The sequence below is a fragment of the Symphalangus syndactylus genome, chromosome 2 (assembly GCF_028878055.3).
Source record: "Symphalangus syndactylus isolate Jambi chromosome 2, NHGRI_mSymSyn1-v2.1_pri, whole genome shotgun sequence".
In the NCBI taxonomy this organism is placed as follows: domain Eukaryota; kingdom Metazoa; phylum Chordata; class Mammalia; order Primates; family Hylobatidae; genus Symphalangus; species Symphalangus syndactylus.
The window spans coordinates 130756809-130780788 of NC_072424.2; the positions used below are offsets into that span (position 1 = coordinate 130756809).

Consider the following 23980-nt stretch of genomic DNA (forward strand, 5'->3'; position numbering starts at 1 on the left):
TTATTCACTTATCCCTATATTCCTTTGGCAAAACTGAACTATCAGGTAGATAAACAACACATATTTCATTCTGTAAGTCAGAACCTAGGCAGCATTAAAGGATACTAATAAACACCCATGCACTATGACCGCATATCAGAACTGGTCATTCTATGTACATATTTTAAGATTTCAAAAAAAAAATCACATTATGGTCTTGACTTCTGCATTTCATAACTTTAGTATCAAAGTTGTGTTTTGCTCTTGTTGTTCATGTGCACACTCTAACACTGTCAGAGCATCTATACTACCTTTGGATAACATAATAACAGCCCAAGTAAAGAAGTGCCATCCATCCATTACTGGTGCGATTAATGTACAAGATCAATCTCTGAAGAACTCTGGCTCTCCAGTTTATTCATATATACATAATCTATATCCTCTACTTTCTTTCTTTTATAGATATATCTAAAGTTAGGCACTATAGAAAGTGCATTAGTCTCTTTCTGTGTGCATCAGCAAATTCTAATAGTACACAAAGATACCTTGGCAATCGGAAACACAAAGTGTCCATTTTAAAGTGCTAATTTTTCCCCAGGGAGGAATTTACTCACTAGGAAAACTCAAATTCTAATAAAACAAATATTGTGCTCTTGGAATGGTAGCATAGACACCAGTTGAAGGCTTTTTTGTTTATTTATAATAGCTCTGTAACTTAAACAGAAGGAATTATATCATACTTAGAAAATTAGTAGAGTTGCAAATATACAGACATACTCTTAAATGAGAAACCCTCCCCTCACCCAAAAATATGAGTTTAGCACAGAAATGCTCACATAGCATGGTTATCAACATCTGATGTGTAAGTCTGCTCTAGAATCTTTTTTAACACAACTTCCTAATCAGGTTTCAAAAGGATATACCAACTTTAAAATCTGTGTTCTACAAATGCCCAGGTTAGAGATTAGGACTCTTTATAAGGGCCCTTATCTTTTACATTTGGTAAAATATTAAAGATATTGTCAAACAGACAATTCATCTAATAGTCCAAAGTATCTTATAAAGATAACTTATGACTAGCAGGTCACCATCATATATAGTAACAACGAGAATATAAAGTCTACATTTAAAAAGATTGATGCATGCAGTGTATCACACTATATTACATATTTTCTAGTCATGTGCACCAATTTGTTGTGCCTCAAACACAGAAACAAATATGATACTACATCATACATGTGTATATATCATAGTAGCATAATAAACAATTCTAAGCAAGAAAAAAATTAAATAATTTAGGAACAATAGAACTTCACAATAGAAGTGATGATTCTTTTAGGTTTTTCTTTACTCTTTAGGAAAAAATATGACTTTTTGTAAACATCTTCATAGCTATCTTTTTTTCAACATATTACTGAAAACTTATTCAAATAGTATTTAAATGACATGAATAAAATATGTCTTAACACACTAACACTTTCAGAAAACACAGGCATTTGTTAAAAGAAATGATTATTATAAATATTTTCTATCTTGCATTTTAACTACATTTTCATAAATAACATTTAAAAGTGCTGAATATGGTAGGATAGTCAGCAACGCCAGTGTAAACAGAATATTTTGTTTTCTACTCTGCAATTTTTAAAAAATCCCATTTTGTCAAACACTGCAACAGTTAAAATATTTGCATAGGGAATAGATAATAGCCCTTTTATTCATGTCTCCTGAATTCTATATAAATTAGAAAATCATACTTGCTTAAAAAAACAATTTTTGAAATGTTTTAAGTTTATGGAAAAAGAAACTTACGATGCCAACCTTTCAAGTAAAATAAATTTAAAAAGAAACCCCCAAATCTGTTTTTTTAAAAAATATGTTTAATAAATTAAAAAATGAGAGGTAGTTAAAAAAATGACAAAGAAAACCTGTAACTGTAATATCATCCTTAATATAAGGCCAGTGTTCTCAGTGGATATAAATCTTTTTAAAACTTTCATTTTAGGTTACTCAGTATTATATTCATTCAGTTTAATATTAAAAAAATAGTCTTCAGGGGATATTAATATTCAAATGTAACACTTTGATATAAATATGATGCTGATTATTTTAATTATCACTTTTGTGCATGACAGAATATTGTTTCCTTGAAGGTCAGAAGTACATGACAATGTCAGGCAAGTGTTTTGTCATAAAGATTTAGTGTACTTATGAAAAATAATATGGCAGCTGGAAGATTTGAGCACTGTACTGCCTTTTAATGATGGATGAAAACTAACAGTTTGGTTTAAACATCTTTAAAATGTCATCCTTAAGATATTATGTGAAAACAGTTAAGGTCTGAAGTAGAGAATTATTTTCTTCACAACCCTTATAAAACTTTTCCTGGTAAAAACTTAGCTTTTCATTGGATTTCACTTTCAAGGAAAATATGCCACAGGACAGATGCTATTCATCAAAATGTTTTACAGTGCTACATGTAGGCATTCCTTTATTAAGTCCTTTTCTTTATATTCCAAAACTAAGTTATCGAGCTTATTATTATTTTTTTCTTGCTGAAGTACATAACTTTACACAACCATTTTAAAACTGGAGAGCCAGTCTTTAATAAATTAATTACAGTATTGGACATCTGATATATACATAAATTCATTTTCTTCTATTACAATTAAAAGCAATATCACTCTTTGATTTGTCATTGAGATAGGATATCTTCAAATTGTTTTGTGCTTTTTTTTCTTCTTCCTTTTTTTTGTTTTTTGCTTTTAGCATAGTAAACTCTCCTGTAATGAAATGCCACAGTTTTGGCAGCGAACAACCAGAGGAATCCCAATTAGGATTTTCCAACAAACAGAGATAAATAGCTCTTTTTCATATACAGAAATATTGGCTTCAAAATTAGTGTACTAAACACAGTATATAGAATGTTGAATACCATTGGTACATAGTAAAAATTGCTTTTTTCTGTCTTAGATTATGTTAAAAAATGCAAACCATGGCCGATTTTTTTGGCAATTATTTCTTAAGACCATATTGCACAAAAGTCCTTAAATACAGATATAAGTTATGCTATTGGATTAAATATTACAACAACTATGTGGCAAATGAAGCATTTTACTTTGCACATGCAGTCTCTGGAGATACACGAGGAGACTGTTCATAGGACTACAAATACACTTTGCTTGCAAGTAGAATGAGTGTTGAATAAAACAAACAATTTGGCAATTCATTGTTTTGTGTGGTATTTTCTCCAAACTTAACCATGGAAAACCTTGATAAAAATGGAGACAAAGACCATAACGGTTGTGTTTTCACAGTAGCCTGAGGAATGCTAAACTGTAGTTCTCCAGGAACTCAGTTTCTGATGTTATTTAACTACTTTTATTTCCCATCTCAGCCCTCCAAAATGATTGTTTTTAAATGAACATTAAGATTCAGAAGAAGAGCCAGCAGTACTTTCAACAAATGATTTATAAATTTGAGAGTTCAAAAACCTTGGAAAAGAATCTCTGTGCATTAAAGTATATATCTGAAGTTGGGCATCTTCATACATGTGAGGATTGGGATCCAACAGATTTCTATTGATCACCTCTCTAACTCGAGAATCAAGACTGACCTAAAAAGAAACAAGAGCAAATACATTAAATAATATTTTTTTCAAAAGACCTCAATTAAGTAACTGTAGGTTTGTGACATTTTAGAGAAACTTTAAAGAGCAAATCCAACTACAAAAAGTCTTGAGTTCATCTTTTGAGACTACACAACCTTATGTACTTTTCTCCTTCAAAATTTGCACTAAATAAACAACAAAAAAAAATCCAATTAAGTCCTTTAAACCAGAAATTTAGTTTACAGATGCCTTTGCTTACTTGGTTTTATAGTTTCTATGCATTCATTCAGGAGTTTTTGACAATTTCCAATCATGGTTGAGATACCAGAAATTTCCTAGCCAGAATATGAATTCACCTCCTCCTATTCTGTGACTGGGGGAGGTTGGCAATATTGATAAGAAGATAAAAATCTACTGGCAGAAGAGTTCCCTGGCAAAAATTAACATGCACATAAAATGCCAACTCCCCACAGTTTCATATCCTAACAAGTCCTACTGTGTCAAAAGTAGGAAACCAAGAGTGAGGCAGGGCATGCAATGAGCAGGTATGCTTCATGTCTCACATCTACCTGGCAAGGACTAGCAAACATCCTTATACATCCAAAGACCTCTTACTAACGATGAAGCAGATCAATTGCTTGGAGTGAGATCTTTGAGAGGAGAAATAGGAATAGGAATGCAGAATAACCATTAAGATAATCAATACAGTGTTATTTGAAAAGTGTACAGAAATTAAATTCTGCAATGATTTAGGATTTTCCCACTTCCTCACTAAATGCGAATCCTCTTGGAACTGGTAAAACGCGTTAGAAAGGGAAATGGGCAAAAGGGCCCTTGGCAATAAGGGCATGGTTGGAGGAACAGAACTAAAGCCCTGCGCTGAAACACCATGTTAGAACAACCCTGCAAGTGGTAAGCAACCACTCAGAGTCCAGATTGTTTTCCTCGATCCTCACTATTTAGCAAGGAATAGGACCTGTGAACCATAGTTATTTCATGATATATTCACATACAAACCTTCCATATTTATATTTAAATGTGTTGTCATAAGCATTCTGCAAATGCCTTTTAGTCTGGCTTCTTTTCCCACCACTGTTCGGATGAAGTCTAGGAACTAAGACAGTCTCTTATTGAAGCCTCTCCTATCCCATCCAGTGTCCCCAGCTTCCTGAGCTCAATAGACCACGTGGAATTGGGTTGATTGCGACACCCCAGGGATGGCTACTAGATTTGTTGGGAGATGGCAATCCAGACTACATATCTGTGGCTTAGCCAGACCAACTCATAGAGGGACACCTCATTTTACTGTGCTTCCCTTTATTTAGTTTCTCGCAGATACTGCGTTTGTTACAAATTGAAGGCTTATGGCGATCCTGTGTCAAGCAAGTCGACTGGCACCATTTTTCCAATAGCATGTGCTCACTCTGTGTCTCTGCGTCACATTTTGGTAGTTCCCATAATATTTCACAATTTTCATCATTATTATATATTTTAAGGTGATCTGTGATCAGTGACCTTCGATGTTACTCTTGCAATTGTTTTAGGAGGCCATGAACCATGCCCATATAAGACTTAATTAATTTTTAATTGATGACTATGGTGTGTATACTGACTGTTCCACTGACCTGCCATTCCCACATCTTTCTCCCTCTCCTCAGGCCTCCCTATTTCCCACAGAGAAAGCAATATTGAAATTAGGCCAATTAACCCGCCAGTGGCCTCTAAGTGTTTCAGTGAAAGGAAGATTCACACATCTGTCACATTAAATAAAAAGCTAAGAAATGGTTAGTTAAACTTAGTGAGGAAGGCATGTTGAAAGCTGAGACTGGCCAAAAGCTGGGCCTCTTTTGACAGTTAGCCAAGTTGTGTATGCAAAGGAAATGTTCTCAAAGGAAATTAAAAGTGCTACTCCAGTGAACATGTGAGTAAGAAAGCAAAACAGCCTGTTGCTGAAATGTAAAAAGTCTGAGTGGTCTGGACAGAAGATCAAACAAGTCACAACATTCCCTTAAGCCGAAATCTAATCCAGAGCAAGGTCCTAACTCTCTTCAATTCTGTGAAGACTGAGAGAGGTAAGGAAGCTGTGTAAGAAAAGTTTGAAGCTCACAGAGGTTGGTTCATGAGGTTTAGGGAAAGAAGTTATCTCCATAACATAAAAGTTCAAGGTGAAGCAGCAAATGGCTGATGTAGAAACTGCAGTAATTTATTCAGAAGATCCAGCTAAGATAATTGATGGAGGTGGTTACACTAAACAGCAGGTTTTCAATGTAGACAAAACAGCCTTATATTGGAAGAAGATGCTATCTAGGACTTTCAGAGCCAGAGAGAAGTCAATGCCTGATTTCAAAGATTCAAGGACAGGCTGACTCTGTTGTTAAGGGCTAATACTAACTGGTAACTTTAAACTGATACGAATGCTTATTTACCATTCTGTAAATCCTAGAGCCCTTAAGAATTATGCTAAATCTACTCTGCCTGTGAAGTATAAATGGAACAACAAAGCCTAGATGACAGCACATCTGTTTATAGCATGTCTTACTGGATGTTTTAAGCCCACTGTCGAGCCCTACTGCTCAAAGAAGAAAAGATGCCTTTTAAAGTTCTGCTGCTCATTGACAATGCTCCTGGTCATCCAAGAGCTTTGATGAAGATGCACAAGGAAATTAGTATTGTTTTCATGCCTGCTAACACAGCATCCATTCTGCAGCCCATGGATCAAGAAGTAATTTCAACTCACAAGTATTATTTAAGAAATACATTTCAGAGGCCAGGCACGGTGGCTCATGCCTGTAATCCCAGCACTTTGGGAGGCTGGAGTGGGTGGATCACGAGGTCAGGAGATCGAGACCATCCTGGTTAACACGGTGAAACCCTGTCTCTACTAAAAATATGAAAAATTAGCCAGGTGTGGTGGTGGGTGCCTGTAGTCCCAGCTATTCGGGAGGCTGAGGCAGGAGAATGGCGTGAACCTGGGAGGCGGAGCTTGCAGTGAGTCTTGATCGCGCCGCTGCACTCCAGCCTGGGCCACAGAGTGAGACTCCGTCTCAAAAAAAAGCAAAGAAATACATTTCATAAAGCTAACACCGCCATAGTGATTCCTCTGATAGATCTGGGCAAAGCAAATGAAAAACCTTCTGGAAAGAATTCACCATTCTAGTCATTAAGAACATTTGTGATTCATCGAAGGAGGTCAAAATATCAACATTAACAGGAATTTAGAAAAAGTTGATTCCAACCCTCCTGGATGATTTTGAGGAGTTCAAGACTTCAGTGGAGGAACTAACTGCAGATGTGGTGGAAATGGTAATAGAACTAGAATTAGAAGTGGAGCCTGAGGATGGGACTGATTGGTCCAATTTCATGATAAAACTCTAAAGAATGGGGGCTTGCTTCTTATAGATGAGCAAAGAAAGTGGTTTCTTGAGAAGGAATCTATTCCTGGTGAAGATGCTGTGAACATTGTTGAAATGACAACAAAGGATTTAGATTACATAAACTTAGTTGATAAAGCAGCAGCAGGGTTTGAGAGGATTGACTCCTATTTTGAAAGAAGCTCTACTGTGGGCAAAATGCTACCAAATATCATTACATGCTATAGATAAATCTTTTATGAAAGGAAGTCAATCGATGTGGCAAACTTCATTGTTGTCTTATTTGAATAAATTGCCACAGCCACCCCAACCTTCAGCAATACCAGCCTGATGAGTCAGCAGCCATCAATGTCGAAGCAAGACCCTCTCTCCACCAGCAAAAAGATTATGACTCTCTAAAAGCTCAGATGACTGCTAGCAGTTTTTATCAATAAGGTATTTAAAAATTAAGGTATGCACATTTTTAAGACATAATGCTGTTGCTATGCTATTGCCAAGTATTGTTTATACTACGACTACAGTATAGTATAAGAATATCTTTTTTTTGTTTTTTTTTTGAGTCTCGCTCTGCCGCCCAGGCTGGAGTGCAGCGGCGCGATCAAGACTCACTGCAAGCTCCGCCTCCCGAGTTCACGCCATTCTCCTGCCTCAGCCTCCCGAGTAGCTGGGACTACAGGCGCCACTACGCCCGGCTAATTTTTTGTATTTTTAGTAGAGATGGGGTTTCTCCGTGTTAGCCAGGATGGTCTCGATCTCCCGACCTCGTGATCCGCCCGCCCGGCCTCCCAAAGTGCTGGGATTACAGGCGTGAGCCACCACGCCGAGCCAAGCATATCTTTTATATGCATTGGGAAGCCAAAATATTCGTGCGACTTGTTTTGTGATATTTGCTTTATTGTGGTTGTCTGTAACTGAACCTGCAGTATTGCTGAAGCAAGCCTAAAAAGCATTACTTGGCTGAACTACACATTTGTCTTTGTTGGGAATTCTTTAAAAATAAAAATGTTCTGGAAATGAATTGTTCAGTTTTTATTTTCTGTTATTACCACATGAGGTCACTATCAAGTACAAAGTAATTTTAGAAAGCACAGAATATTTTTCCCCAACGTTTTTATTTTATCTAAAAATATATTTTTGCATTTATCTGCCAGAGAGAAATGCTGACACTGGAGTTTAAACTGAGATAAACTGATTTATCTTATTCTGAAACATCACGTTATGGTAAGGTAAATTCTTACCAAACACACCCCTCTGTTTTCTTTCAAACTTGAGAGAACTTTTTGTTTCAATAGAGCAGGAAACCTTACATTAGAGATTAAAAAAAGGGGGGTCATTTACTTCTTAAATAGTAGTATCATTAAATATAGTGTAAAGGTTTCTTCTCAGTAGATGGAATCATATTATTATCTTAAGACAAATAAACTTAAATGGCTTATGTCCTCATTGTTTAATTTTTCATTTTCTTGCAAGCTAAAAACAGTATTGAAATATTGTAAAGTCATACAGTTCAATATTTAGTAATCTATAACAAAAATGCATTTGTTATTTCTATTTAAAGAAAAAAATATTTACCTTAATATCAGGTTGTTTGTCTGAAAAGGCTGTCGATCAGTCAAAAGAAGTGTAGCGAGGTCAAATAATAAGGATAAACCCCATGGGGATAACAATCTATTGTTTCATCTTGTGGCATCTTTGTGCTTCAGAATGTGGATCATCTATAATACAAGGTATTGGTGGTGGATCCCAGTTGGGCCTGGGCCACAGTCACCCTAGGATTGAGGTGTGTCTGGATGGCTTCTAAAGCCATCTTATCTGGGCTCCATTGCATGAGGGACTGAGGAATTTCCTGTAAAGAACTCATCCTAAGGGAAGAGAAAGTTGAGTAGCACAAGATAAGAGCTATCCTCGGGCAATGCCTGTCTCCTCTTATCTCAGGCCACATGGAGGGAAGAGTGCATTCCAGCAATAACAGAATTTATAGCACAAAAGCACTACCCTTGTGAGACAGGACACGGGCAGCATGATAGGTTTGACCGCATTTAACTGGCAGTTTTAGCAGTGCTGAAAAGTCCGGCAATGTTGAGCCATAGCAACTGAAGTTTTAAAAACACACAAGTGACTTTGCAATACGTCTCGGTGAACTTGGAAGCATTCATTCCCACAGGGAGTAGAAGATAGGGAGGCAGAAAAGCACGGGACTTGCAAGCAAAAAGTCACGAGAGCGAAGTGTTCAACAAAAGTATGGAGGTAAAGCGAGGAGAAGGAAGACAGAGAAATCTTGTTAGTGTGGCTTGGGAAAATCTGGGTTAAACTGAGTCATATACCCTGGTTAATCTTACTAGATTTCCTATTCATTGAAGGAGGACATGAAGGTAGGTTAGCACTGCTGAAAGGGAGTACACCAACTTTTGACCCTGCCTTTTTATTCCAGTCATCAAGATGCAACGGAAAATTTGATCCTATGTATATTTTTGGCATAATTATACAAGAATAATGAATTTTCACTGAAAGTCTTTTTCTCCATAGACAACCTTTCTTTATGTTATTAAATCCCTGAACAATGTTTTTCATGTGTCACATCCAAGTGTTTTCTCCATTTTTCTCTCTTATTTTTACTGTTACTGAAGTTTCTTTACTTAGAATTCCTTTCCAAGTAAAATTCTGATTATTTTTCCCTTTATAAGTCCATATCAGATTTTACCAGTGATAAAATCTGCCACTGGAAATTTTCTTTTCTGCTTTTAATTTGAACTAAATTTGGTATTCCCATGTTAAATTTCATAAATCTAAAGAATACGTGATCCTCCTGTCAATTTTAACTTTTACTTTGTATACATTTAGTCACATTTTATTTTGTGCTTGTTATTTTTCCTGAAAATAATTACACATTGCAAATAAGACCAACTGTTTGAATTTCTCTCTTAGAACAAAGATTATTGGTAGGGTAAACTGAATGTAATACTCTTGGTGGTGTCTGGATGATAGGAACGTATATCCTGCTGGTCTAGGGGAGGGTTCAGGCCTGTGGTTAAGGTTGCTATTTCTCATCATGTGTGAAGTTCTACGGTTGGGTTTATAGAAATCTAAGGTAACATCAGGAAGAAAATATTAGGCAATGGAAAAATTAATCAGCATGGTGTATTTGGAAAAGCACCACATTTGGAATCAGAAGATCTTGGGCTTGCATTCTATCTCTACCAGATATATTTATAATTTCCTCAGACATTCATTTCACCTCTTTGAGAATCAGTTTCTTTTGCTGTAAAGTGGTACCATCTGTCCTCGTGGCTGAAAGATTGTTGTGAGACTCAGGCTGTAATAATATAGGCAAGACCACTGTGCCAATAATGAAGCCAATGTAAAGTAATTAATAATAATTGATCATAATTATGACATCATCTTGATCAAACCCAATGTGTTTGGCTTTTGCATCAACTTGAATTTTACCTTCTCAGAGTGACCTTACTTGACTACTTCTATTCCATCTAATTCAGTCTCCAGCCCATCACAATTTTTAGTTACTTACTTCAACAAGATTTGTCTATCTTCCTAAAATGTAAGCTCCATTAAGGGATCGGCCAGTGTCTCTTGTTTATCATCATATCCCCAACATCTAGCCCAGTGCTTGGCTCATAGGAAATAGTCAACAAATATTTTTTGAATGATAATATGCGTGCATAAAAAATACATTTAGGAAAATACAGTCAAGTGAGTTCTGTTTTTCTACTGACTTAAATCATTGAATGTGCTAAATTCACATAATTTCACTTAAAGACATATCTACCTGGACACACAGAATCTGCATGTCTATCACATAAGCATTATTTTGTAGATAATTCTGGTGTTCAGATAGGTCTATTACTTTTTTCTCTCAGATGGTAACTGGGAAGTTAGAAAAATCAGAAAAAGCAAACTCCTACTACGATTACAATTACCATTCCCCAGAGCTTGAACATCACAGATTTCGTGGGTTTTTGGGCTTTCTCCATGCCTTCATTCATAACACTAGGACGTGGAGGTTCCAGCGCGCTAAAGTGAGCTGCTAAGTGGCTCACAGATGGTAAGTGACAGATCCAGTTTATAGTCCTGGTAACGACAACGCCATAATTAGGCAGATTTCTACATAACTGGACCACAGTTTTCTTCAATTCAGATAAATGTCTGATATTTGTTGAAGGATTTATAGTTATTTCTTTTTTCAGTAGCTTAATGCTATTTACAGTTGATAAGAGCCTCTAAGTAGATTTTTTATCCAAGTTATTTATTTTGCTAGGTTTGTCTTTTGATATCGTTTGGATGTTTGTTCCCACCCTAATCACAGGTTGAAATGTAATCCCCAGTGTTGGAGATGGGGCCTGGTGGGAGATGACTGGTTCATGGGGGCAGATTTCTCATGAATGGTTTAGCACCATCTTCTTGGTACTGTCCTTGTGATAGTGAGTGAATTCTTGTGAGATCTGGTTATTTAAAAGTGAGTGGCACTTCCCCACCCCTTGCTCCTGCTTTGCCCATGTGATGTACTTGCTCCCCCTTCATCTTATGCCATGATTATAAGCTTCCTGAGGCCTCCCTAGAAGCTGAGCTGATGCCAGCACCATGCTTCCTGTGAAGCCTGCAGAACTGTGAGCCAATTAAACCACCTTTCTTTATAAATTACCCAGTTTTAGGTATTTCTTTATAGCAATGCAAGATTGGCCTAACACATCCTTCCATTAATTAATATAAGCTGCCACCAAAATCCGCTACATGGAGCAAGTCTACTATTAGGCTTAAAGGCCTCTTTATTATCTTCATTTGTTTTGCCCTTGAAGATATCACTTTTAAAAAAATTTACTTTTTAAAACAAATGTGTAAATTTCTAGTTTTTTTTTTTTTAGTTTGGCCTTTTCCTTCATAAAATGCACACTATACCAAGAACAGAAGTTATGTCACCTCCTAATTGCAAATATCTTTTTAAAATATGTATTATATATATATATATATAGAGAGAGAGAGAGAGAGACAGAGAGAGAGAGAGACAGAGTCACACTTTTGCCCAGGCTGGAGTGCAGTGGCACGATCTTGGCTCACTGCAACCTCCGCCTCCCAGGTTCAAGTGATTCTCTTGCCTCAGCCTCCCAAGTAGCGGGGATTACAGGCACCCACCACCACACCCGGCTAATTTTTTGTATTTTTAGTAGAGACAGGGTTTCACTATGTTGGCCAGGCTGGTCTCAAATGCCTGACATTGTAATCCACCCATCTTGGCTTCCCAAAGTGCTGGGATTACAGGCGTGAGCCACCGCACCCGGTAATATCTCTTATTTTATAACATAATGCTCAAATTATTACAAATGCATAAAACATATTCTTAAAATAAGGTAATGTAATTTTTAGCACATTGACTTCAATAGTTTCATTAAGGGAAAAAGTTGTCTATATATAAATAATTTTTAAAATGTAGTTGTTTTTCTATATTTAACAAAGAGGAACACAAATAGGCAATCAAATTAAGGTGAAATAAAAGTCTAGTGAAGAAAAATGGCCTTCTGTTTAATAGTAAAATCATGACAATTTTTAGTCATTACCATTTTATAATGATTCAAATGTTCATGTTCTTTAAAAATATTCTGAGTAAGTAGAAACATGCATAGAATTTCAGAGGTAGAAAGCCCAGATTGTCTAGCCCCAAAATGAGAAATAGATAGGAACTCATATTGGTATTAACTGCCTTGAGTACTGTGTTTAAATAGATTCTGAGGTTCAGTGTGGGGACAGCAGTAAGGAGGACCATGATGGATAAGCTATGCCATTAGGTGGAGAGGATGAAGTAGTAACACAAATACTCTGAATAAATAGAAACATGTACAGAATTTCAGAGGTAGAAAGCCCAGAACGGCCTAATCGACCTTTTCAATAGCTTCATAGCCTTACAGTTGCCGTTATGCATTTGGCTTATTAGTTTCTGTGCTTATTTTTATTGTTATTTTTGTAAACAAATGAACTGAATGTTGAGACTCAGAGAGGTAAAGTGATTTATCCCAGGCCACACAACTGGGATGTGGCAAAGGCAGGATTAAAATCCTGTGCACCTGAATATTAGTCCAGTGCTCTAATTCCGGTATAATCAGGGCTCTCTCGATCTGACATGTGCTCTCTCCAATGTTAGAAAACAAAATCTGAAGAGTGGTAACTTGATGTAAGTTAGTAATGTATTGTGGCTGATTAGAAATGGATGACTTTTTGCACATGAGTCGAGTCAATGAACAGGATACCTTGGTTTAAACATAGCTTTTTAACAATTATCTTTTATAACTGAAAATATCTACTTTTGCTTATTTGTTTTTGCCATTAAACAATGATCAAATTTAATTACTCTGCTGACAGGATAGAAATCAGCTGGCTAAACAATGGCACTTCAATGGTGTATTAATTTCTATATCAAGAGTTAATTACAAGTCGGCAAAATTAGAGCAATTTGAAATTCACCTCTGTCTCTGTTTCTCTCTGTGATATTTTGAGGACATTAAAGAACGGGTAGTGGCCAAAATATGGGTATTAGGAAACATAAAGGAGAGAGTAAATATGGTTACGACACTAAACATTAGTGTATGTCATTCTGGAAAGGTCATGTTCTTGATCAGGAAATGAGATTTTAGTGACTTTCTGGTGAAACTTGTGTTCAAAAGAAAGAAATTAGGTGAAAACGGCCAGGCGCAGTGGCTCACACCCATAATTCCAGCACTTTGGGAGGCTGAGGGCAGGCAGGTCACTTGAGGTCAGGAGTTCCAGAGCAGCCTGGCCAATATGGTGAAACCCTGTCACCACTAAAAATACAGGAATTAGCCCGGCATGTTGGTGGGTGCCTGTAATCCCAGCTACTCGGGAGGCCGAGGCAGGAGATTCACTTGAACCCAGGAGGTGGAGGTTGCAGTGAGCTGAGATCGTGCCACTGCACTACAGCCTGGGTGACACAGTGAGACTCTGTCTCAAAAAAAATTAGATGAAAACAAACCTCTATTACTTTAGCAAAAAGAATGGAAATTCACTAGTTTATATTTAAATAATCACTATAGTAACTCTAAACATGGCTCAAAGAGAAAAAATTAAGTATTTTGCAAAGCTCCATCGATCAGTGACATCAGAAAATCAGGGGCTGTGTGGATAATAAGAAAATGTTTTACATAAAAAACTAAACATTAAAGAACAGAAACTGTAAAAATAAGGGACATAGTATGGAGAATATTTTTTCTCCTAACACTGAAAAAGAATGGAACAGTCATCATTTTAAGATGCTACAAATATAGCACAAAGGAATGGACTAAGTAATCTAGACAACTATCATTTTAAGATGTCACATCTTACATACTTTGGGGGCAGAAATGGGCTAGATAATCTTCCCAAGGACTCTCATTTTGTATAATTACAGGCAAAAGAAGCACATATTTGGGCACATTTGGATCATCTGGTTTATTTGCTATATGCAGTAACTTTAAAATAATAAAAATTAGCATAAAATTATTATACTGATAAAATACAAGTAGAGTTGTTTAGATACTAAAATCCGAGGCAGGCCAGAAGCCTGAAGAATGTAGTTTTAGGATGCAGAATTATACCAGTATTAGAAATACAGTGTGACATCAGTAACAAATGTCTTGGGGCTACACATTTATTACTGATGTCACATTGTATTATATTTATTAAATTCTCCCCACCTTGCTTTTATGAATACATTTTTCATGTTCATGTAGGAAATAAAAAAATAAATCAATCCTTTGTGCATCTAATTCTAGAAGGTTTCTCATTTTGTAGAGACAATAGTCCTGGAGCACTCTGGAATACCAATGGCATTTTAACCTAACTAATAAAAAAAAAACTAAATAACTTAGGTACTGTATATCTTATTAGAAGTGAAATAGTTTATGTAGCATTCCAAACTTAGAGGTTAATAAAAGAAACACTAATTCCTTTTATAGATCTCAAAGCAAGGAGTGTAAGGCAGCCTGGGACCATGCCAAGTATTGGAGGAGGAACAGATGACTGTAGCCCATAAACGTTCAGGTGCACAAGAGAGGGGCATGCCATTTAAATGCAAAGGTAAAAATCACAGTTGTTCAGGAGAAACAAAAAAGACAAAAAGAGGCTGGGATGGAAAAGAGAAGACATTCTAGGAACCTCTATGTTCTCTAAGTGCTTTGAAGCCCTCTGGAGCTCCATCACACAGGGCTCCAAGGGCCTGGCCACATTATTAACCACTCCTTCACCAAATGCTTTTAACTCTGTTAGCTGGAACATTTCTCAAGAACAAATTAAGTTTTAAACAGTCAATGGAAAAGTGCTATTTGGTTGCTAGAAGTATTGCTTATTGATTAGGTACATTCTGGCAATGGGAAAGACACTTGCACTTTCAATAACAGAAAACCTAGAATAAGTAAAATAATTTCCATTTCCCACCTAAGAATATTAGTGGTCAAGGATCATTTTTCATTTCTGTAAAGATTCACTTATAAACATCAACAAACATGTCAGATTTTTTTTTTGGAGTCCCTATACCAGAGGTTTTCCAACTAAGTATGTATGTGGAAAACTTGTTAAAAGTGCAGATTTCTGGGTCCTATTTCCAAAAATTCAGATTCAGAAGTCCTGGTGAGGCCTTAAGAATTTGTTTTTTAAACAAATGCTCCAAGTGATTCTCATTCACATGATCTAGGGGTCATGCTTTGCGAAATACCACCCTAAAATACATTCTCTCTTTCCATTTTCGTTTGTCACGGCAAATTGTGTTTAAGCAGGCTCCTTAGTGTTAGTTCTGAAAAGTAAGTGAACTACCACACGAGTCAGCTAGAGATAAACAGTCAAAGCATAGTAGGGAAACCTAGCCTTCAAACTTGTGTTCAAGGAAATTCTCCCCACAGAAGCTGAATTATCTACCCAGTGAAATCTTCTGCCCTCTCCACATCCCATGCCCTACCCAATGGGGACAGCCATCCCTTGACAGTTATCCTTGGTCTTAGTAAGCCCACCTCAATGTTTTCCAGATTTTTACCTCTTTTGGTGATAGTATAGAAATGTAATCTTCATATATCATCCTAGCCTTTTCTTCGATTACTTTTTTGTTCTGCTCCTTCTTTAAGTCTTCACAGGCAAGCCAGAAAAGTAGGTTCTCTTCGCTGTATTCTGTTCGGAGGAACTCTCTGAAAAGGTTTCTTCCTGCTGGGGCCTTCATCATCTTGTCAAAATTTTGAGACCAGGACAAGACTTCCTCTGCAGTGGGGTTTTGGCTGCAGAGACAGAACGGGGCTGTGATCAAAGGGAACTTTGTGATGAATGCTAGACCAGGTAAGGAGAGGAGCAGATAGAAATTTTATCAATTTGCTGCCATCTAGTGGTCAGTATTTTGCCACTCAGTCCAGCCTGATCTGGCAAATAAGTATCTGTCAGGACTACATCAGTTATTTCAGGGTTTTGACAAAAATTCACACAGGCATAAGAGGCATGTAGGGAGACAAGCATTCAAATAGCAAGGGGCCTATACGTAATATGCATGCAGTCATCATACATTCCTAATGAAGCTTGGAAATGTTCAAACTTTAACAATATGTTGCAAGTTGATAGAAACTGTCTGTAAGTGACAAAGGACAACATGAATTTTTTCTTTGCCTCTAATCAGGATTTCAATTTTCCAGCCATAAGATACAGTTTTTTTTTTCTCATCTCCGGTGGCCATTTTTTTCATTTGTCACTTGATTTAAAATAAGAATACACTGTGTGCACTTGTCACATATTTTCCTAAACTTTAATAATTTTTCTGCTGGGCATGGTGGTTCATGCCTATAATCCCAGTGCTTTGGGAGGCTGAGGTGGGAGGATCTCTTGAGTCCAGGAGTTTGAGGTCAGCCTGGGAAACATAGCAAGGTCCTGTCTCTGCAAAAAAAAATTTTAAAAATTAGCTGGGTGTGGTGGCATGTGCCTGTAGTCCCAGCTAATTGGGAGTTGAGGCAGGAGAATCACCTGAGACAGGAGCTTCAGGTTACAGTGAGCTATTATCATCCCATTGCACTCCTGGCTAGTCAACAAAGTGAGATCCTGCCCCTAAAAAAAAAAGGTTTTTTTTTCTATGAAAAGTTATGTACGAATTGTTAGTCATAAGTGGAGTTATAATTGGAAGCAGAGTGCTTCTATAATGACACTGACATTGGGGAATTTAAACCTATATACAGATCTTTTAGTGACTAGGTGACTGCAGAAACCACCAGTAATTAATCCACTTGCTTATACATTAAAGAAGTAGAAGACAGAAGCTTGGAGAGTCTTATAGTTAAAATGATTCTGATCTTCCTTTCCTGTTCAATAATTTGCTTAATAATTTTCCAACCTAAAAGACATTTGGCCATAGAAGTATGTTTATATATATATATGGTAAATACATATACACATAAAAAGGTAAATACATATATAAAGTTAAATATATATATTTTTACATTTTTAACCAGGTATTTCAAATAGATTATTACTGTTCCATAATCTCTGCACTTCCTCATTCACTTAAAACAATTTTTAATTTTAAAAAGCTTAAAAATTATCATGAAGCCTCATTATTAAAACCTTCTCATAAAAAGCAGAAAAAGAAAGCACTTGTAATTATATGACTGGACTATTTGTATTTTGATTTTAGTCCATAGGTACCTCTCGTTTGAGAGGAAGCACGTGGGGAGAGTCTGCTCTGGTGGAAAAGGAACCAGGAGTCGCTGGGTGCCCTTCTTCACTCACTTGGACATTCCATATCATTTATGTGTGTGTTTAGACACTTCTCTTATAAAGAGAAAAACTTAAATTCTCGAAAATGAGAAGTAATGAATTAGGGAAATTTTGGGTACTAATTCATATGACAATCTTATTTTTTTTAAAGAGAAAAGTAAATTTAGATCATGTTTTAGCCAATAACTTAACATAGCTAATAGAAAAATTGCTGAAAAGCAACGGCAATGACAAAATAAGATCTTCCAGATTGAATTTGCATTCACTTCCCAAAATCATTTTGAAGAGTACCATGGAGCAAGGGGTAATACTTAGGCACGCAGTTGATGTAAATGGCATATGAATGCAAGAAACAATAGCTATGTGGTTCTCACACTCACCATTCCTCTAGGACCTGGATACTCTCCATTTTTGTAGTGTGTGTGGGTCTTCCCGCATTTTCCCCTCTTTCTTCATTCCTCACAGTGAGGCTGTAATGTAGCAGAACATTTAATTTTGTCAAGGGAAATTCAATCAGTTGAAGAAAAGAACAAATTTTTCTGGAGAAACATTTCACAGGAGATCTTATATTCAACTATGTGAGAATATTTAAAGTATAAAAGAGCAATACCATTTTAAAATGATGGGCAAGCCCATGTCAAAGGGAAGAGAATAATTTTTAAATAAAATTATAAAGTAAATCAGACTCTCAAAAGTGGATATTGTTAAATATTCCGACTTCATCCTTACATAATCTGAATTACTTAATATTTCTGAGACATATGATTAAATGCTTTAATATTATATATATGTATATATACACACACACACATATGATTACCTTACTCTTTAAACAAAATGTCATTTTGATTTTTGGTTAATTCTATTCATAGTCTGTTTTCCATTAATTTTCCCCGATTGAGAGCTAAGAAGATACAATGTGTCAGAATCTAATACAGATTTTGCTAAATTTACATTGTTACCGATAATATCATTCCTTCAATTGCTAAAATCAAGCTACCGGATTTATATTTGACTTTGTTTTTGCCCTTTCACCCCAGCAAATCAATCTCCAAGGTCTTGAAAGGGACAGACCAGTAACTGAGCATTTGGAACAGGTGAGCATTGGGTGGGAGGAGTGTGTGTCTGCGTGGCATAGGTTTGGGAATTCTACAGCATCATAGAGGACAGAGGATAATGCCGAAGGTTTTAGTAGCCCAGAACAAGAATAAGAATAAGAATTGTCCAATGACAATTGCTCCCTAAAGCTAAGCAGTGCTTTAGGGCGGAACACCGAAAATTCTAGGTGTAGACTAGAAATAACAGATGAGGTCATGGGAGATACTAAGAAGCAGGGTAGGGAGAGTAACTCAGTGGCTCGGGAAAATTTGAGCTCCCAAATTAGCCAACTGATACCTCTGTCTAGAAGCTGAGGAGCTTAAGAGCCCGGCAGAGAGCACAAGAAGTTCAGATAACATCTCTCATTTGTTCCTTCTTTCACTTACTTACTCAAAATAAGAGGCAATGGAAATGATGATTTTCTAGTGTTGGGCACCATTCTTTATTTATTTATTTTTTTTTTGAGACGGAGTCTCGCTCTGTCGCCCAGGCTGGAGTGCAGTGGCGCAATCTCGGCTCACTGCAAGCTCCGCCTCCCGGGTTCACGCCATTCTCCTGCCTCAGCCTCTCCGAGTAGCTGGGACTACAGGCGCCCGCCACCACGCCCGGCTAATTTTTTTTTGGTATTTTTAGTAGAGACGGGGTTTCACCGTGGTCTCGATCTCCTGACCTCGTGATCCGCCCGCCTCGGCCTCCCAAAGTGCTGGGATTACAAGCGTGAGCCACCGCGCCCGGCCCATTCTTTTACCATTAATATTATTATCCCCATTTTACAGATGAGCAAAGTGAGGTGCAGACCCGTCTGGGAGACTGGCCCAAAACTGAACACTAAATAGGTGGCATAGTTGGAATTGGAAGCCTACCCTGTTCAACAACCCTGTATTTCTGAGTGCCTACTATGGACCATGGCTGCTGACAGACACTGAGGTCATAGACCACTTACTATGTGAATGCAAAGGGTCACTAAACATCGTTGGTGTGGAAAGAAAGTGTTTAGGAAGAGGTGCCCAACAAGCAGTTATTCTCAATCTGGAAAGTCTGATAAGAAAAACCAAGACAGTGTCTCCTTAATTCACCCTTTCATTCGCAAGTGCAAGCGTGAGGACGCAGAGAATGGAGCAAAGGGAATAATTTCTGACAAGCGGGCCCATCTACAATGGAAAGTGAGGCTAGACAGGAAAACTGACCGGAGAGAGCAGACTCACTGCAAAAAGGAGAACCCAATGGGAATTGAAAAGGATTCTGTAGTCAGGAAAAGGACATACAAAACATAGGATTTCATAGTGAAATACACTGAGTTTGCCTCTACCCATTTCTAGGGACAGGGGCAGGTTTTTTGGTGTAGAACCATGGAGGGAAAGGTAATGTAGCCCAAAAGGATTCTGGGGAGCAGAAACTAGAGCGGATGGTCCCTTGGACCCGCTGCACATTGACTAGACCCCTGCTGGAGGCAGCAGTCCCAGGTTAGAGACAGCAAAGCCTTCAGCGTAGTGTAGTTTTGGGGAGGAATTCAGAGAGAGCGTATAAAATTTGGAGGTATTTGCGTGTGAGTGCTGTGAATGTGTTTGAGGTTTGATACAGCCTAGGAAACCTCAGTCCTCCGTGTCGCTATACAAATAGGCCAGATAAGTATTTTAGAGGAGATTCACTAATGAGTAAGAAAGTTCTTCTCTGGAATTTGAGGTATTTCCAGTAATGATGGGAAAAGTGGATAAGGGGGGGATACACTGCTGACAATATTCTGTAAAACTTCCTGTATATATAAAATGTACAATTTTTTGGTAAATTCTATTCAGCTCTTTTTAAAATAGGAAATTGATACTCATTCTGCCAACCTTTATTGAGCTTCTATGTGTGTGTGCAAACACATATTAAGGCACTATAACACAACTAGCAAAAGAGCTCTCATTCCTTGCTTAAATAATAAACTCCTTGAGTTTATTTTTATTACATTTCCACACAATGTCCCACAGAAGGCAGTACACATGACGCAGGTATACTTCATTTCATTAAATATCTTTGAGAAATTTTTTCTCCGTTGTGCCTTTGCTGTAGAGTAACAAATCTGGAGTCTACAGGCATGAATCACGAGTTTCTGAACATGAATTCTGGCTCTTCTATCTGTTTCTGTGATATTTACAAACATCCCAAATGCTACCATATTAGAGTGATCATTATGAAATATTAGGTTGAGTTTACATCTTTCTTTTCTACAGATGGTAAAATATGGACACACATTTGGACTAAAACTACTGACAACAGACATTCAGTAAATGTTTAACTGTTCACTGTGCAGCTCTTGATCTAATATTGGCCACAATCTTGCCCTGTAGAAATTGAACTTTGGCAACAGACAAATTGTCCTTTTTATTAACTGTCCTTTACTACTGGTCTTAAAAAATGGGTTTCAAGGTTTCAGTTTTCAAGAACTGCTGAAAATATCATTTTAAGTTAAAGAGAAATGGAGAAAATAGACAAGGGATTAATACTTAACAGTTTGTCTGTCTTGATACTGACTAATGTCTGTCCTACTTGGTCCTGCTCCAAGTAGTGCATTGTTTTGTTTTGTTTTTTAATTCACTGGAAATATTTGCTCTAGACCAACTTATATATGTTATATGTGTTTGAGGAAAGCCCTAAAAGGAAAATACCACATCAACAGTTTTGAGGGTCCCACAGAAACACTTTTTTTTCTTTTTTTCTTTTTTTTTCTTTTTTTCTTTTTTTTTTTAAGATGGAGTGTCGCTCTGTTGCCCAGGCTGGAGTGCAATGGCATGATCTCAGCTCACTGCAAGCTCCGCCTCCCGGGTTCAAGTGATTCTCCTGCCTCAGCTTCCTCAGTAGCTGGGATTACAGGCACCCGCCACCAGGCCCAGCTAATTTTTGTATTTTTAGCAGAGACAGGGTTTCACCATGTTGGTCAGGCTGGTCTTGAACTCCTGACCTTGTGATCTGCCCACTTTGGCCTCCCAAACTGCTGGGATTACATGTCTTTTTTTTTTTTTTCTTTTTAGCCCATATCTCTCCAAGAAGAGACACTCCCCCACTGACTTTTATGTATGTAACATTTAAAACTAACATTTCTACTTTTTAAGCAATAAAAGCCACAAGGAGAACTAAACACATACACAGTGCTCACTGTGGGGGTCTTGATCAAACCTTAAATACTTTATGGAAGAAAAGTGCCAATATCCTTGGCCAAATATACTAAAATAAGTATCTAAAATCCCATTAGAGATTTTCTAAATAGTGACTTTGAAAAGGGAGAAAAAATACTTGGGACATTTCAGAACTTAAGAAAATGTGCCCCCTCTCTATGTGGGTGGATTGTTTGTTTACAGGGGAGTGTGGACAGTGAAGTGAGAAAAAACATTACCTGCTGCCAATTATAGAGTTTATCTACTGATCTGTCATCATGGAAAGGCGCAGGGTCTATTTTGGAAGATAGTTTTCTATTGTAAGGAAAACAACTGGTTCTTAAGAAAAACTATTAAAATGGTTGCAAAGAAGATGAAAACTTACCGGTAGCCATGGTAACTCTGGGATAGAGGCTGGTCAGGAAACCACATATATTTACGGAAAAATTAAACCGAAGAATCAATAAGATGCCTAAATTTAATACAGTGTGACATCAAGGCTCCAAGAGAGAACTACTGTCAATGGTAAAAGCAATCTATTCAATATTGAAATAGTCTCACATTGTGATATCAATCTTTTCTTTTTATTTAACAGCTTCTACCTCAAAGTTCCTGGTGCAAAAATAAAATCAACATCCTTCAGGCTCTGAAAATGAATTGGTAGATTATTCTTTAAATATTTCATTTTCAGCATTCAAGATATCACAGTAAATACTAGAGGAGTTAGCAATACTTTAGTAATGTGTATGAAACACTGGTTCATGCAACGTTCCCTGGGTTGGACATAAAAAATGAATGAGATAAAGCCTCTGCTATTGAGGACCTCAGAAGGATAAATAAACATCACATGGCATTGTGATAAGAACTCGGACAGAATTGTGCATATGGGGTTTCTTAGACACCCTTGATGGTACCTGTGCTTTTGCATAAGAGAATTGAGAAAGGCTTCACAGAAGAGGTAATGATTAAATTGGGTTGAAAATGGGCAGTTGTTTGCCAGATGGAGACCTGGACAAAGGGGATCTCATTCAGAGTGGGGATAAAATCATGCAGGAGCACGATACAAATGTAGAACAGAATGGACATATCAGATGTTGCAGGGCTGGACCAGGAGATTAAAACAGGCAGCAAAGTATGTGTTATCCAAGAAAATGATGAGGTGGACTCCAAATGTAGAATATACCTCCTTCAGGATGGTTTAAGCTTTCCATGCTTTGTTTTCACCATTCATAATGGGGATAATGGCAATGAACTACTTCACAAGGATGTAAAACAAAAAATAAAAGCTTGTGACAAAAAGGCCATTACAGATGCTTAGTTGAATGGAAGGGCAAGTTGGCTGCGTATTAAAATTCCAATTCCAAGTTTACCAAAGAGCTTTTTATTTCCACCTGAGTAAATAGAGACTTTTCCTTTGTCATTATTACACAACACTTCCTCATCCATTACTTTGAGGAGTCACTTCCTCCTCAAAATAGTCCTTGAAGGTAAGCAGGGGAGTTGTTATTAGTCATTCTTGTTTTATTTACAAGGAAACAGTTATTGGGGTTGACTTACACAATACCCACAACTCAAACTTACTAGAACTAGGATTGGAATTCACATCTTCTGACTTCCTGTCTCAGACTCATTTTCACTCTGCAATGCCATTTCTCTTTACATAGAAGAGTTAATTGTGGTATTGCAAGTGTTTACACAAAATGATTTTTCTTTAAGGTTTGGAAAAATAAACCTCCTAGTACAATCCAGTGCATTGAGTATAAATGCCCTCTCTAAGGTATCATCCCACAGCTATCACTCCATAGGAGCTGTTGCCCAGAGGCCTGAGTTTGCAGTAGAATTTGATGAACAGTAACTTCTCAATTCCCTGGAATTTCAGATGAACAAAAAGGAGTTGTTATAGAAGGTTTTGACAGCAAAGTGTGAAAGAGGAAGGACAAAAGTAACACTGTTAATGACTGCAGACGGTGTTGCTATGGCTGAGGAGGGCCATCCTGGGAAGTACGACTTTCTTCCATTAGCAAAGATAACTTCGGGAGAGGGCAACAAGG

The 23980-nt window shown here is 37.2% G+C and overlaps 1 protein-coding gene across 1 annotated transcript in view; it reads right to left on the reverse strand.

Annotated features, from left to right (window-relative positions):
• Positions 1-436: 436 nt before the first annotated feature.
• RGS17 (regulator of G protein signaling 17) overlaps positions 437-23980 on the reverse strand; it is a 121165-nt gene continuing 97621 nt past the window's right edge. Inside the window, exons 3-5 of the mRNA XM_055267700.2 lie at positions 18075-18164; positions 15983-16217; positions 437-3592 (exon numbers count right to left, since the gene is read on the reverse strand). Coding sequence (XP_055123675.1) covers positions 3404-3592; positions 15983-16217; positions 18075-18164 — 514 coding nt within the window. The 3' untranslated portion in view covers positions 437-3403. The remainder of the gene's footprint in view (positions 3593-15982; positions 16218-18074; positions 18165-23980) is intronic.